At 40.3% G+C, this 16,543-nt stretch overlaps 1 protein-coding gene across 9 annotated transcripts in view; it reads left to right on the forward strand.

The window, feature by feature from the left end:
• slc23a2 (solute carrier family 23 member 2) overlaps positions 1 to 15,679 on the forward strand; it is a 31,202-nt gene extending 15,523 nt beyond the window's left edge. For all 9 annotated transcript variants that reach the window (XM_020593732.1, XM_020593735.1, XM_020593738.1 and 6 more), the window contains 11 exons: positions 648 to 805; positions 3,689 to 3,777; positions 4,050 to 4,117; positions 5,737 to 5,918; positions 6,642 to 6,762; positions 7,768 to 7,924; positions 8,600 to 8,747; positions 8,864 to 8,969; positions 9,762 to 10,029; positions 10,931 to 11,026; positions 11,564 to 15,679. In XM_020593732.1, coding sequence (XP_020449388.1) covers positions 648 to 805; positions 3,689 to 3,777; positions 4,050 to 4,117; positions 5,737 to 5,918; positions 6,642 to 6,762; positions 7,768 to 7,924; positions 8,600 to 8,747; positions 8,864 to 8,969; positions 9,762 to 10,029; positions 10,931 to 11,026; positions 11,564 to 11,829 — 1,659 coding nt within the window. In that variant the 3' untranslated portion in view covers positions 11,830 to 15,679. The remainder of the gene's footprint in view (positions 1 to 647; positions 806 to 3,688; positions 3,778 to 4,049; positions 4,118 to 5,736; positions 5,919 to 6,641; positions 6,763 to 7,767; positions 7,925 to 8,599; positions 8,748 to 8,863; positions 8,970 to 9,761; positions 10,030 to 10,930; positions 11,027 to 11,563) is intronic.
• Positions 15,680 to 16,543: the final 864 nt, after the last annotated feature.

Below are 16,543 nucleotides of genomic sequence, written 5' to 3' on the forward strand. Positions count from 1 at the left end.
TATCTCCCCACATGGACTGAAAAACATTTGCCTACACATGCCCTGTATAATTGGGATGTGTCATGTCCTTACTTTGTTAGTACTTGTCAACTCAGTGCAGTATTGTTTCCCCAGTGTTCACTACGGAACCAGGCGCTAGACACACAAATAGGAATTTTTTTTTCTCATGGTGGTGGTTTGGTTGGTTAACATCGTCACTGTGTGACCGCAGTGTTTTGTCTGAAACTCGACTTTTGTTCCATCAAAGTAGAGACAAAGTGTTTTTGTGGGTTACAGAGCATACTTGAATCCTTTTCTGGGAATATGAGGGCTTGGTACAGGGATTAAGTGTGTGTTAAAAAAAAAATTGTGACTCATACTGTTGTCTGATGAATGATACTCATTTAAATACAACATTCTTTTCCAGGCGATTTCATGTAAAGGTGAAGCTCCATCATAATTTCCATGATCACTCAGTGTTGTTATGCATACGTCTTGAGCATTACATTTGTTCACAGTTGTCAGGTGTAATTTGAGGGCTTTATTAAGGATTATATCTTGGTGGTTTTTGTACTGTGCAATGTTGACAATCTGTCGGGTACAAACCTCAGAATCATATAAAACTAAGAGGTATATACACAAACTGAATCTGTGGCTCGTCTTTGCAGCACTACTTGACATGTTTCAGTGGAACTATTGCGGTGCCGTTCCTCCTCGCTGAGGCAATGTGCGTTGGGTTCGATCAGTGGGCCACCAGTCAGCTCATAGGGACCATCTTCTTCTGTGTCGGCATCACCACCCTGCTACAGACCACGCTGGGCTGCAGGTACACACTCTCAAACAGTACTGTCTCACCTGGGCATGGAAAGGCTTTCATGAATACACACATGCTCCTGTGCATACAAAAGGTTTGTGGCTACACAGAAACGCTAACATGCAGCTTTTCTATATGTCATGTAGGCCTACTTTTTTTTTTTAGTTTTCTGTCATTCTTTGACCACTAGGACCATGAAATAAGTATTGAGTTTTTTGCAGTAGCTAAAAGGTTTTAAGTCTAAGTCTTTGTGAACCCATCCCCACTCCCACTTTCTCTCTCTTTCACCACTTAAAGACAGGAGCCGCTGTCAACATGAGGTTCTTCTTTCTCCATCCTTCCACTTCTTGTCACTCTAGTGCATTTACGAGTGTGCACGCATTTAAGTTGGTACTTCTCATCCTTTTTTTTGTCACGGTACATTCCCAGCACACCACAACATATACAGTAAATTAAGTGGGCATTCACAGTATCATGTGTCTGATTTTTTTTTTATTTTGTATCTGTATTTATTCATATCAGAATGCGATGAGTTATTATTTTCCTTGTTCACATAACTGTGGTTGTCCCCTGCAGCTGAGACATTATCTTTTGCTACAGAGTACAAAGTCAACCTCACAGTAAAGGCATGTAGTTTCTCAATTAAGGCACCGGTCACAGCCACTGAAGAGATTCCAGAAAGCTGACAAAATGGCACAGGAGTGAGCTACATGGGAATTACACTTGTAGTTACAGTGGATTAAACAAAGTATTGTCTTTGTCGGAGTTGGTTTAACCAAAAGAAGCTAGTGCTTTCCCATATGCAAATGTCAGGAGCAACTAGTTTCTCCCACATTTATTACATTATTTTTTTAATTTTGTATCTGTATTTATTCATATCAGAATGCGATGAGTTATTATTTTCCTTGTTCACATAACTGTGGTTGTCCCCTGCAGCTGAGACATTATCTTTTGCTACAGAGTACAAAGTCAACCTCACAGTAAAGGCATGTAGTTTCTCAATTAAGGCACCGGTCACAGCCACTGAAGAGATTCCAGAAAGCTGACAAAATGGCACAGGAGTGAGCTACATGGGAATTACACTTGTAGTTACAGTGGATTAAACAAAGTATTGTCTTTGTCGGAGTTGGTTTAACCAAAAGAAGCTAGTGCTTTCCCATATGCAAATGTCAGGAGCAACTAGTTTCTCCCACATTTATTACATTCTTTAAATCTCAGGTACTTGATTTCCTCATGTTTACACACATATTTCACCTCATGACACCCCGCTGACAGCCTACACATACCCCTCCTTCACTCTTATTTATGTATGTCGTTGCTCATACATGGTGTCATCTGGTTTGGGTTTGTTTCATAGCCAGTCATTCATCTGATTAATCTCTGAGGGTTTTATCAGTCCTGTTGTTCACCAGCTGAAATGAGACTGTACCCGTTGCCATGGATATATCCCATCTTTTGGATCGGTGCTTTAATAAAAGCCTGGCCATGCTGGCATGAGGTGTCATATTTTTTTTTCCTCATACAAGCAGAGCAGTTCAGCGAGGTAAACCTGCACTGTTGCCATTTTTGTAATAAACCTAATCTTTCCATCATGGTGTGGCAGATTGTTGGTGCTGCCATTATTGTTCACAGTGTGCAGCAGCTAATTCATCTCAAATTCAGACAGACATAGGCACTCGCTGATCTTTTTGACACCAACTCGATGGCCTTGACTGATGCCTTGTTGAAATAGGTGCATAAACACTATCTACGTTTTTTAAACAAACGTAGTGGAAAGCTCACAAACGTTTTTGTTTTTTGAAAGAGTCATGGTGTTTTAAAAAAAACAACAACTGGAAACAGCTTGTTCACAACCTCTAGAGCCACAAAACTTTATATTTCATGATGTTCACTGTTTAGATTGTCAGCAACAATAATAAACTATTTGTCTTGTCTCGCACCTAGATTCCTAAATTTTGAAACTACTACTAGCTTTTACAGTATCCTACCCATTAACGTTTCCTTTGATTTGGCTTTGTACACACCTTGGAAATAAGCAGCTGTGTAAGTAATGTCATTATACACAAATTATAACTATATGTAAACCATGTCAGTTAAAGACAAATGGATGCACACCGTCTCTGAACCACACATTTCGTTCAAATAAACAATGGGTCTGTCTCGGCCTAATCTGCCATGTCATTGGGTTTTGAGACTTGACAAAGATCTGATTTGAATTTATTATGGAACTGAAACTTTTAGATTGAAACAAACAGCTGTGCTGCTTATTCATACAGTTTTATAATGAGTGTTCACTTCCTCTCTAAAGAATATCAATGTCTCGGCTCTTTTTTTTTTTCTAGCTGATCCACCTGCTTTTATTTCTGGCCTTGCCATTTTCACTAATGTTCCACTAACGTCATTACAGTCGATTTTTCTTTGTTCTTTTTTTTTTTCCCCCCCTCCGGTTTGATCTCTGATAAGATCTTATGATGCCTCTTTACTGTCATGACTGCCCACTCCAGTTGTAATTTGTAAAGGTCAGCCAGACTATAGCGCATGATTGACGACATGTGACAGGACAAAGTGCATGAGTGAAGGGCTTCAGTGAAAGAGGAAGAAAATGGAGGAAGAGAAATCTGTTCCAGTGATAACTGTTCTTCCTAGATTACCCAACAAAAGACCTGAAGGTCTGTCACACTCCAAACAGTGAATATAAAAAATGACAACATTGGAATAATGCAGTAGGTAGCAAGAATGGCATGAGATCTCTATCCCACTACTTGAAATTGGAACTTGGTGGTTCTACACACAGTCACCCTGCTTGCTGTGTAATCTTAACTCTCACTGTTGCTCATTTATGTGATTCTTCAGGCACATAATATCATTTCTAATCTGTGCTTTTCTTGTATTTAGGTTGCCTCTGTTCCAGGCCAGTGCTTTTGCTTTCCTTGCACCAGCCAGAGCCATCCTATCACTGGACAAGTGGAAGTGTAATTCTACAGGTAACTTTTCTTCTGTCCCTCACTCTTGACTCATTCAGTAAGGACACCCCCATCTGATGTAACCTGTGGGTTATTAATCTTTGTTTACTTTGAACCCAAATGCTGCCAGTATCAAAGCCTGTGGAGAAAGCACAGCCCTTAATGGCTCTAAAAGGGGTTAGCCAGTTCACATGTGTGCTCAATTTTAGTGACTAGAGTTATTGTTCACATAGTGATTTTATCAAGTGCTTTCATTGTCTAATCTCTCATCCCCCTGCCTTTTCCACATGCAGAGATTCCAGCATTGAACAGCACAGAGCTCCTCCACACAGAGCACATCTGGCACCCCAGGATACGAGAGGTGAGGCAAAAAGACAAATGAAAGACTCAGTCATATGTGAAAGGGAGCAGGGGAAGGAAGCCCAAAAAGATTAGATGTTTGACAAAATGTTAATGATATTTAACTGGAGTTGAATGACCTTATGCAAATGTTTACACAGCTATAGTATAGTTTGTAAACAGGAGGGCATTTTGTTTGTTCATGAGGGTGAAAAAGATGGGAAGCAAGTCATTTTGAACAGGCAGGGTGCAGACCACGTAAAGGCAGGGAGAGATTGGCAAATGAAAGTGGATTTAGGGAGTCGGTTCCTGAGGTGTGGCTGGAAAGTTGAAGTCCGCCCCATGGAGGTTGGTTGTAGGGGATTTGTAGTCAAGTCAGCTGTCTCTCTGCTAGATGAGTTGGGTATAAAATGTAACTAGGAATCCAACTGGTCGCACAGTAAGGTCCAGTGAGTGGCTCTGGAACAGAAGAAAGGTGTGAATGGGGTAAAATGGGCCAGTGATTTATAAATGGAAACATAAGTGAGGATTATACCTGTAAAGCTGATGTAAACTAGCATAGGAGGCTTAGTAAAAGTGTTTGATACATGCAGCAAGCTAACATGAGGACAAGGTAGAAGTTTGACTGATTTGTTGGAATGAATGCTAACACAGGTTTCTGATGCAGTATAAAAGGAATCAGAAGTCTGGCTAGTTATCTGGTGAGCTATTATTTTAAATGTTTGGTGGCTAGAACAGCATTTGAAATGTTTGCTTGTGCTAGTGACTGTTTGGTAACCGTTAGCCTGAGTAGATGAAGGATTGTGTGGGTGCAGGCAAAGAGGGGGTGGTTCTGGGACGCTGGAACACACTATTGAGCCTTCTCAGTGTCGTGGGCCCAACTCAACAAAACACTAGTTAGTGAGAGGACGCCAACCTGATGACCCTGTAGACTTGCCTTCACTCCTGCACCCACACAGAACTTGTGTTGGTGATAATCTAGTCACAGACTCACTGGAATTGTTAATAATCTTCTTTTGTTAGACACTCTTGGTAGAACAATGTCGGTGGATAGACAATTGAGTGGACCCAGCTCTCAGAGGTGACTGTCATTACAAGCCAGCTGGTCCAGCCACTGCTTAACCTGAGCAAATGCTGTGTGTCAAGACACATATGGTGTTGCTTATTGTGTAGCTGAAGATTTATGACAGCATGGCCTGACACCCCTCTCTTTTGGGCCAAATAATGGGTAAACTTAATTTAACTTGTATACTGAGCTGAATGAGATTGCATTCTTTGGCAATTTTTGTGTACTGAATGTAGTTGAATAAGCTAATAATCAGCTTTACAATCCCCCCTCCCCCCTTTTCCAAAAGGGAACATTATTGTCAGTATATGGCTTTGGGGTTTGGCTTTATGTGACAGGAGCAGTTAATTTGCATTAACCTTTTCTGTTTGAGTTTAGTCTTGTTCACACATTGCACAAAAACCAATTACTGGCTCACACAGACAGAATCAAGCTGTTAAATGGAGCATCGATGGGCAGGAATATCCTGTAGGTGGTAAGAGGTGACAGAAGAAAACTCACAGGGCAAACAAGATTATAACTCAGAGGTACCAAATGCAGACTGACTCTTCACCTCCTTTTATTTGTTCTGTCAGATCCAGGGGGCCATTATAGTGTCGTCCCTGGTTGAGGTGTGTATCGGAGCACTGGGCCTGCCCGGGATCCTGCTTAAGTACATCGGACCTTTGACCATCACCCCGACTGTGGCCCTCATCGGCCTGTCTGGTTTCCAGGCCGCAGGGGAGAGGGCTGGAAAACACTGGGGCATTGCGATGATGTAAGTACATACTCTGGTGCAAAGCATTACACTTTCGGCTGTCAACAAAAACACTAAAATCCACTTTTCTGCTGTCCCTTTGTATGTTTTGATCATGACTGAGGTGGTTCTCTGCCGCAGTGGTGCAACAGGGCAGTGGTGCATTTAGTCATGTTCATAAAGGACATGTTTCATGTGCGTCGTCATGAAAAGACTTTGTACAAAGTTGTGTTAACATGGTAACATTTAGCCCATTCACTTGATTCAACTAATCTACTGTGATTACATCAGCAAAATACATTTTATCCTTCTTACAGAGAATATTTGTGCAGCTGAAGAATGAACTACTTAGAGGAAGTCTAGGGCAGAAAGAAGCACTTGATCTTGCATAGTTGACTGCAAAGACACAGAAGACTGACTCATGGGGGAATATCCACTTCTAAGCTGTGATATTCAGGTGGTGTGACATCAGTTCCTGCTGTGTCACAACTGTTCACACCATAGCTGGAGGGCCTCTCCTCTCGTTCCACAGAGACGGAGGATATGTGCCTCCAGTAGCCACTGATTTGCTTTTTTTTTTCAGGGAGTTGGGGTAATTAATTGGATATGAAGTGCCTGTGGTCCCCATCAGATTCAGACAACAGAAAACATGTTCATACAGGATTTGATGTCACACGGGATAATATACAGTGTAGAATATAACAAGGCACTGTTTTGACTGTGATTTCCCATAACTGTGTGCAGGACTATTTTCTTGGTGCTGGTCTTCTCTCAGTATGCCAGAAATGTTAACTTTCCTCTCCCGATCTACAAAGCCGAGAAAGGCTGGACATCCTATAGGCTGCAGGTCTTCAAAATGTTTCCTGTAAGTACACCACATTTTAGTAAAGCACATTCCTACCTCAGGTTTTTGACTTTGGCAAAAAAATTGTCTTGGCAGTTTTGGTTCCCTTTTTGTTTATTCTTATTTTTTATTTTTTTGTGAATTAGCATTTTTCTATAGCATTGCTCCCCTGCCTCCACCATAAATTGTATTCCCATCTAAGTCACAAATTATTCAGCACAGTTAATCTCATTCCTCCCTAGGAGGTTAAGAGGTTTTCTCTTTGCCTTCCTCTGTGCAGTGGATAAATCGGTCTCTGTCTGCCCTCTGCTGGTGATACAATAAACAATTAAAAAGGTCTTGGAGTCGCATCAGTTACCGCTGTCTGATTTATACTTGTCACCTCAACGGGCTTCTTGTTGCTGTCTGGCTTTTTTTAATTAAACTCTAAACCATAAAAATGTTTAAGTGGACTTGATTTTATAGCAGCTATCATACCATAGCAAATTGGTGCACAGTTCACTTATTTTCACTATTAAATTGTGCTAATAATAAAAGTTCACAAGTCACAGTGAAATGGAAGTTATAGCAGCTTTATCTTGTGTTCAGAGTGTAGTGTGGTTCACTCAGAGGTGGGTGTGGTTTAGGAAATGTAGTGTCTCCGCCTGTGGTACTAGATCAGCTAAACCACACTCTCTTGAAAATGTGAGCAAAGATTTTGCCACACACCTTCTACTGTGATACTGCTCTGTCAGATACTATAACCAACAAGCTAATGGTAATGTGTGGTTTGATGTATTTCATTGATTAAATTTGTGTAACAGCTCCAATGTTTAAGAGGAATCATCAAAAATATTTTAAAACAACAGGAAGAGGAGATATTTTGATATAAAAATAGCCCATAAAGATGTTTTTTTTTACTTTATAACAAGATGGACTCAAACAAGTGACACAAGGATGCAGGATTTGGTTCTGGTAAAATGTTTTTTTTAATTTGTTTTTTTTTAACTTGGTCTTTAATGTGATTTCTATTTCTCTTGTGCCCAGATCATCATGGCCATCCTGGTGTCATGGCTGTTGTGTTTCATTTTCACTGTGACTGACGTTTTCCCACCGGAGAAGGACAAGTACGGTTTCTATGCCCGCACAGACGCACGTCAAGGGATCCTTGCAGCTGCACCGTGGTTCAAGATCCCATATCCCTGTAAGTGCGTTCGTGGGTGGGACGGGTGTTGCTGTTGGAGTTGATTGTTGATGTCACGGCTCTTCTCCAGTAGGTGTGATCGATCCAGTTGCAGATAGACATGAATGGTTTTGACCAGTCGGATGTCTAGCCATCTTTGTAAATGCAGAACTGTGGATTGATTTGTTGCTGTTCAGTCCCAGTACAATATATAAGAGCAGCAGACAGTTTTCTTGGACTTTGACATATCTCGCACGTTCTAATTGTCACTATAGTAAAGAATCTGTGATGTGACAGCGTAAGATTAATCTTTATTGTAATTGCACACAGTCAGTACAATGTGAGTAACCATATATTGTGCAAACTGCCATTTATATGCATTCTGATCACATTATTTTAATTATGTCGGTAGAAATTGTTGTTATACCACAGGATAGTACTGGAAATTAAACAAGTATTGAATTGTATTTTATATAGTATTAAATGTTGTTTTTTTTTTTGTTTTTTTTTAAGTTTGAAATTTGGTAACTGATATGCAAACCGAATAATATAAAATGTACAGGATGAAACCAGGTACTGCCATGTCAGTGTTTTAACTGATAACAGATGAGACAAAAAGTATTACGTAAAACATATTTTCTGTTTAAATGCAGCAGTTTTTCATCTTTGACCCACACTGTGCTTTGACCTTTATAGTCCAGTGGGGCGTTCCCACTGTCACAACTGCTGGTGTGATTGGTATGATGAGTGCTGTAGTGGCGAGCATCATCGAGTCGATCGGGGATTACTACACCTGCGCTCGTCTCTCTTGTGCTCCTCCACCTCCCATCCATGCCATTAACAGGTAGTTTTACAGTTTATCTCAAACTCTTCATTCTTTTTTTATACTCCAGTAGGTTGCAAAGTGCAGCCTGTCTGTCAAACACTGTAGTTAGACTGTTTTCCCCTCTGTCTCTGTAGGGGGATTTTTGTGGAGGGTATTTCCTGTGTGCTGGATGGTCTGTTTGGGACAGGAAATGGCTCCACCTCCTCCAGTCCAAATATAGGTGTCCTAGGGATCACAAAGGTAACACACCTTTTTATTCTTTTTGTTTTTGACCATATCCTCACTGTGTTTTATTTCTACATTGTGTTTATGTGATGTCCCACCCCATTGAGAAGGATTTTGTACACCTCCCACTTTGCACAAACCCATTAAGTTAATTTATTGCTTTAACCAGGATGTTTTACTTGGTCAAACAACTAATCTACATCAGTGTTTAGTCAGTTGGCAGTTTGATAAACTATCTATTGCATTAGACACATTTTGAAACCAAAATGCTGGTACCAGCATCTTAAATATGAGGATTTTATGTCATTGTAAATTAAATATTCTTTGTTTGAGGCTTTTTTTTTCAGACAAAATTAGCAATTTGAAGAAATCACCGTGGTAGATTGTAATGAGTGTTTTGATGAGTTTTTTTGCCATTTATAGACAAAATAATAGGCAAATGACTAGACAATGATTGGTTCCAGCCCTACAGTAAACCAAGTAACACTTCATACTATTTCACTCCATTAAGGTGAAGGTTTCCTGCTCCCATCAACATCCATTACTGTGAATACTGATCATCCTTTTTCATTCAGCTGTCAGGTTAAATTGCTCTGTGATATGTACTTTTAACTTAATGTGTAATATCAAACACAACAGTCAGTGTTGACTATCATTGAAACTGTTTCAGACCTTAATTTGGCAAATCCTCCGTTTTGACTTGCCAGCGAAGGCCCCACCTTATCAACCCTTTCATCCCATCTCTCTTCCCGATTCACCCCAACTGGTTTTGCCTAAGGTCCTTCTTATCTGTGATTGTTCCTTCAGGTGGGCAGCAGACGTGTGATTCAGTATGGAGCTGCCATGATGCTGCTGCTGGGGCTAGTGGGTAAATTCAGCGCCCTGTTTGCCTCTCTGCCTGACCCTGTGCTGGGAGCTCTGTTCTGCACCTTGTTTGGCATGATCACAGCAGTGGGACTGTCCAACCTGCAGTTTGTTGACCTCAATTCCTCCAGGAACCTCTTTGTCCTGGGATTCTCCATCTTCTTCGGCCTTATGCTGCCAAGCTACCTCAAAGAGAACCCGCTGGTCACTGGTGAGTGGACAGGAGACATGAGGGCCTTTTCCCACTGCCTGGTACCGGCTGGTAAATGGCATTACTTGGATTGACCATTTTAAAAAAAAAAAAAAAAGGCATAATAACAATCATAGGTTGAAAATTATAACAGCTTTCAGCCTGCCCTGCCAACACCATGGGCCAGTGACTTCACGGCAGTGTCGTGGAGTTGCTGTGACAACCAGCTACACTGTGGGGGGGGCCTGTCTGCACTGGAAAACAAAGCACCTGCTATCAAAAGTGAGTGTAGCTGAGCAGAGCTGAGTTGAGCCTGTACCAGGTGAAGGAAAGGGGGCTGTATACAACAGCATACAAGCTAAGGTTGCGCTATATCGGTCAACGTTAAGGTTGTCACAGTTATGGAAACATCTCTTTTTAAATAAACCTGTGCACAGGATTCTCCATCCTTGTAGTTATCTCATTCTATTTGTAGGACATTTTAAAGATGTACAGTGAAGTTTTAAATGCTTGTGTAATACTGTTTTTGTTTACTTCTTGACCATTAATGTAATTTTTATGAATTTGTGTTTCAGGTGGTGGGATTTGCTTGCATTTACTCAAGAAACTGCTACTGATTTTTTGACAGTATTTCTGTTTAGCTTTGTCTTGTCTTTTTTTCTGTACCACCTTGCATTTGCATCCAGCTGTAGTTCTCTCCACCCTTTGAGATGTTTTCTCTAAATTCATCACTTAAAACTGATAGGTCTAGGTGGAACATCGCTGTCTCAGCTTTCTCTGTTATGAATAATCCCACACATATGTTCCAAGTACATACGTTGACTTGTTACTTTGGATAATTTGTTGTTGGTAATCTGACTGAGTGTACACACTAACACATATTTTAGTCTGCTACTAAAGTCCTTTCCCTTATCTTTCTCAGGCATAGTTGAGGTTGACCAAGTGCTGAACGTGCTCCTCACCACTGCCATGTTTGTCGGAGGCTCTGTTGCCTTCATTTTGGATAATACTATCCCTGGTAAGGTGTTTAATTCACTTCCCACTTGGCAAAGTCTAAAGTGATAATATTAAAAAGAAATGCACCCTAAAATGATTTTGCAATGTTATATACATTTTATTTGATGATATTAATATGGAAGATAATGTAATGGTAGTTTATAGTATGTGTAACACTTTTAGGGAAAAAAACTAAACATAATAATGTGGCTGTGACTGCCAAGCAGGTAAAGATATACTTAGAGGGAGAGTATGCTGGGGTGGTCATGTATCCAGGATCATCTCAAGATTCCTCAGGGAGAGCTGGGAGACATAACAGGGAGAAGGACGTCACTGTGACCTGAACCCAGATAAGCAACAGAGAATTAATGGGCAAATGGATAAATTGTACTTCAGGGTAGAATTGAACATGTAGCATCTCTGACTTTGTATTTCTTTGTGTCTTCAAACAGATCATACGATCATAGCAACAAGGGAATATTTGTTTTTCCAAATTCATTGGGACTTTTACCGTATTTGTGAATAACTGTGATTAAGTTTTTCTCACTTTTCTTTTCAGGTTCACCTACAGAACGAGGCCTTGGGCAGCTGAAACGTGGCTCTGGTCTTAGTGCAGCAGAACTGGAAGGGATGAGGTCTTATGACTTGCCGTTTGGAATGGACTTCCTCCGCAGACACCCTATTTTTAAGTACTTCCCAATTAGCCCCACTTTCACAGGATACAAGTGCGGGAGGCTACAGAAAGCTTGCACACGCAGAATGGGACATGGGGATGCAGTGATGGGAGGGGAGGGAAGCACAACACCCAGAGAGAGTCAAGTATAGCCAGCGGGCTGGTGCTGAAATTCTTACATGTTGTTGAATTTGGGGAACAAGGGTTGGTATTGAGGACGGACAGGGTTCAGGATTGTGTGAAAGAAAATGGGATGCACCAACCCCGTCAGTATGTTTATTCTGTTGCTCGTCTGTCTTTTTTTCCCACTTCCCACAGTGCTATTTCAAGCATGCTAGCAAAGATGTCACCATGCAGAGTTAGTTGGTGTGTGTGTGCATGTGTACTGTATGGAGAAAGAGATAACAGGACTGTACATTAATTGGTTTGCACTTTAATCCAGAAGGAGATAGATGGGTGTCAGACATTCAAAGCTGAATATTTGATAACTCACTCCTATCATATCCTGCCCAAGCTATTTTCTAAAACATACTGTCCTAAAAGCAGAGTAGGTCTGATTACATCCATTGAGAATTATACAGAGATTTTTATGCAACTGTATTAAAGACATGCACATGCCCCAGCAGTCTCACCAAAATTAGCTTGAGTGCTACAGTGCACATCAGTCATGCAGACTGATGGAAGTGGTTTGTCAGGTGCCCATGCACAGTGATTGTGAAATTTATTTTTGCACTATCTGCCTCCTGTGTTCAAAACAAGAATGTTACTCCCCAGCTGGCTCCCCCATTTCTCTAGTAAATCTCTTTTTTTTTTGGCCTTTAGCAGAACATCACATCCACTGATCTCAGTGTTAAAGAGCTTCACATCCTCCATTTCTAATGTACTGTAATAGAATGCTAATAATCACAGGAACTACCCTGTGATTGGGCAAAAACTCACTAACATACCAGTTTACATCTCCTCATTGTGTCGGTGCATCATTTACTAATAAGACCAAAACTCTACTTTCCCTCAGCACACCTGCGTGTCACTTTGCTGTCAAATGGGACTTGTTTTCCTTCATTACGCAGCAAAATAACATTTTGCAAGGTTCTTTTTTTTTTTTTTTTTTTTTTTAGTGATCCTAGTTTGCCTATTTCACATCATTATATGTAGGCATGTACAGTACATAATGAAGCAGGCTTTTAATAATGCTTCTGCTGCTGTGATGGCTGCAGCTAATGGCACACAGTTACACAGACGGGGCCTTATGAAAGAGCCTATGAATGGCAGGAGAATTACAGTGGCAAGAAAAAGTGAATCCTTTGGTATGCTTGCCTTTATTGAATACCCCATGCAGCTCAGACTTTATTCCTAATCTAATTTGGGGGGGGGGAATCTGATTGCCACTCAGACCTTAACCCAGTAGAGATGCTGTGGAATGAGCTCAGAGAGCTGAAGCCGCTCTGAGGTCCAAAATGGTCAAATTCCTCCTGAATATTTTGCAGGTCTGATTCACAGTTGCTGGATGCCAGGCTTCACCTACTTGTTCCACCCATATTTAATGGGTGTGTTCAATAACAATATGGAAGATTTTAATTGTTTGTTATTAGTGCGTCTGTACTAGATGAAGATCCGATCAGAAGTTTCAAAGGGATCACACTTTTTTGCCACTGGTCTTCTGTGTGTGTGTGTGTGTGTGTGTGTGTGTGTGTGTGTGTGTGTGTGTGTTAACGTAGGATTTTAAAAGGCTGCATCATAAGTACTACACTCCTGTCTCTGTTGAGATCATGATATTTCCATCAGTGTGTAGTTAGCCCTTGCATAATTGCATTAAACAGTAAGAGTGGTGGTTTTGTTGGGATATAGAGCATTTAAATGCAGTAAGAGGGGTTTAGAGAGTTTAAGTTTGCCTTTTATTCTCTGGATCGACTCAGCTGATCATGACTTACTGGTTTCATTAAGTTTTCACTTATTTAATTTGTCAGCGACTTTCTCTTGTATTCCTCCTCCTATCTTCACTCAACTCTACACCTCCCACTCCTGTCCCATTTCAGTTAGATAACTGCTGATGTTTGTTAGTGTTCACATCTGTAGTTAGCTGCACATCTGGCTGAGTAGCAGCATATTTCAGCAGCCCTTACAATATTGACCCATGTGTGGATAGTATGTCTTTTAATTTGACCACACCATGTGCCTCTGCTGCTTTAAATGAAGTTTGCAACAGTATAATTTTGGTAAATAAAAAAAGTAGCACGTTGAGAAAGAACAGCCAGAAGAAAACTATTTAGCCCAGCTGAGATTTTTACCTAACCAAAATGTAAAAGCTCTTTATTTTTATTTCTTCTTATTGTTGTTACTATAGATCAGACTCTTCCTATTAAGCATTGGCATTATTGCTGTTGTGAAACTGGCTAAATTTGTTTGAACTCTCATCCCAGATGTGCTCATCTTTTATCTCTTTTATTTATTTATTTATGAGAAGAAAGTCATTTAGATTGCTTGAAGCAGGTTTGTGTCTCTTGCACAGTGTTTATTATTAGTTTACTTGTTCATGCCCTGTAAAGATCAGTATGATGGTGAGCAACTGCGACTCCTGAACCTCAGCCTCAGCTACTGTCGGTGCTTTTAGAAACTCACCTGGGGACAGCAGCTTTTTATAAAGGCAGTTTCTAATATAAGATGTGAGTTGCTTCTATTTCATTCCTATTGTATGATGTCATTTTTAAACACAAGTGACAACACTTTTAAGTGGTGCACTGGATACTTGAGAGTCAGGGCCTTTTTACAAGTACTGTTTGCACATGTGCTGGTGCCAAGAACACAGCGTTATGGAGTGAATAATACTAATCTTGGGCCCTAAAATGCCATGAGAGTGTTTATACAGATTTATAGTGATGAATGAACCTTTTTTTTGTTTTGTCTGAAGATAAGTGGCTGAAACATCTAGTGACTGAATATTTTTGGTCCTTGGTCTGATTTCATAACTAGCTATAGCTGCATTTATGACCTCAGCACTCCTCACATTAGTTTGGTGATTTGGTCACAATTTACAGGAACAAGCTTTTTGTTTATTCCCCCCCCCCAATTCATTTTTTTTAACCTGCTACTGAGAGATTGGTTACACCTTCAAATGTATTTTTTTTCTGCAGTTGTACGGATGTCAGCTTTATGTCCTGAGTAGTAAAATGTTTGCTCAGGACAAAAACAATGTTAAAGTCCAGTTTTTACCCACTCTGTGGTCTGCTCTGCTCTTCTACTTTATAGGATGTACTTTAGCAAGCCTGTAGCACTATACTGACAATGTGTTGTTTCACCAAAATCTGTTACCCAAATAGGAATTTCAGCTCCTGTAGCTATATTGCCAGCAAGTGTTTTCAGTATACTGAAACATTTATTTAGATGTTGCCAAAATCGGACATGGGCACTGTCATAAATGAGGCCACTCATTTATTCAGTTTTTCTATAATCATTATGGAGACATTGTTTTCAGTAACATCTGTTAAATTGCAGTATGTCTTAAAGTATGACCCATTTGCAATGGTAAATGTTAACTGAGTCATAGAATCTGATCGAGTGAATTCATTCTGTAACACAGACTGTGGAAATGCTGGATTTAAACATCCACACCTCAACAAATGTTTTCATTCTGTGGACCGTAGACATGCTGTAAGTCTGGAGTGCAGGGGTCACAAGTGGGACTAGGCTAGCTGGTGAGGACTGATGTGTGGGAAAACTAAATCTAAAACCTCACCATCCCCAAGTGGTGGCTGTGCTCAGGACTGTCGGCTGGATAGCTGAAGATAAGATGCAGTGTTATAAGGTGGTTGGTAAAATTAGCAGTGTGTTTTTTGGCACACCAGCAGTTATTGGCTTCCTTGCGTGCATAACTTTGCTCCAGGACCAGGAATGATCAGAGAGCAGTCACAGCCTCTTGTGTCTTACCTCTTAGAGAGGAGCGGAGTACCTGTAGGGCGGTTGACCATTTCTGGCTGTTTTCATGAATGTTTAGTACATGGCATACACAAAATAACATTACAACACATGACCTATGTTTGAGCATCATCATGCTCATGCAACCAGCATTTACTTGTCCCATTATATCATCTCTCCACGCACCTCTGTCCCCCCCCCCAGTCCTGTCCTCTCATGTTTAGTATATGTGGTTTTCTTCCCTGGAATTCCTTCTGTTGATGTTTTTGGATGCAGGAGATGACACCATCTGGCCACCTTAACGGCTGAGTGAACCTGCCTTATCACTTTACAAGATGAGCACGGGATATTTTGTGCCTAAAGGCAGCTTCCTCTTGATTTAACGTTTACCCTCCAGTTGATACAGTAGTAGTAAAAGTAAAAACACCTTGATTTCACAGCTCCAGAAGCTCCTTGATGGTTTTCTGGCTTGAATTACATACAATTCTGTTTAACCAACAGATGGCTTTGAAAAAGGTGGCCATAAGGTGTGCAACACAGACATCAACCCCTTTTGTTATTTTGAAGGGGGTGCTACCTGAAGAATATACTTGTTACAAATGTTTTATCTTTTTTGTTTTCTTTTTTAACATTGTTTTGCAAGCAGATATTTGTAAGTAACAAATAATACATTTAATCTTAATTCATGGTAGAAAATGCACCAGTTTGTTGTACTTTTTATTTTATTTAAAAAGCAAATACATTTTGAATCTGTGGTATGGAAGAATCCTGCTGTTTGTTTGCTAGGACCTTTTCATATTATATATATATTTTTTTTACTCTAACATTGCTTTCTGTCAACCTTATCGCATTACCAGTATAAATCAAAGATCTGAGAAACTTTAGATGTAAAAAATAAATGTATATTTAATGGAATAAAGTTTGCTAAACCTGCTGCAAGAGAAATTGTATAAA

The sequence above is a fragment of the Monopterus albus genome, unplaced genomic scaffold, assembly GCF_001952655.1.
Source record: "Monopterus albus unplaced genomic scaffold, M_albus_1.0 scaffold20.1, whole genome shotgun sequence".
Classification (NCBI taxonomy): Eukaryota; Metazoa; Chordata; class Actinopteri; order Synbranchiformes; family Synbranchidae; genus Monopterus; species Monopterus albus.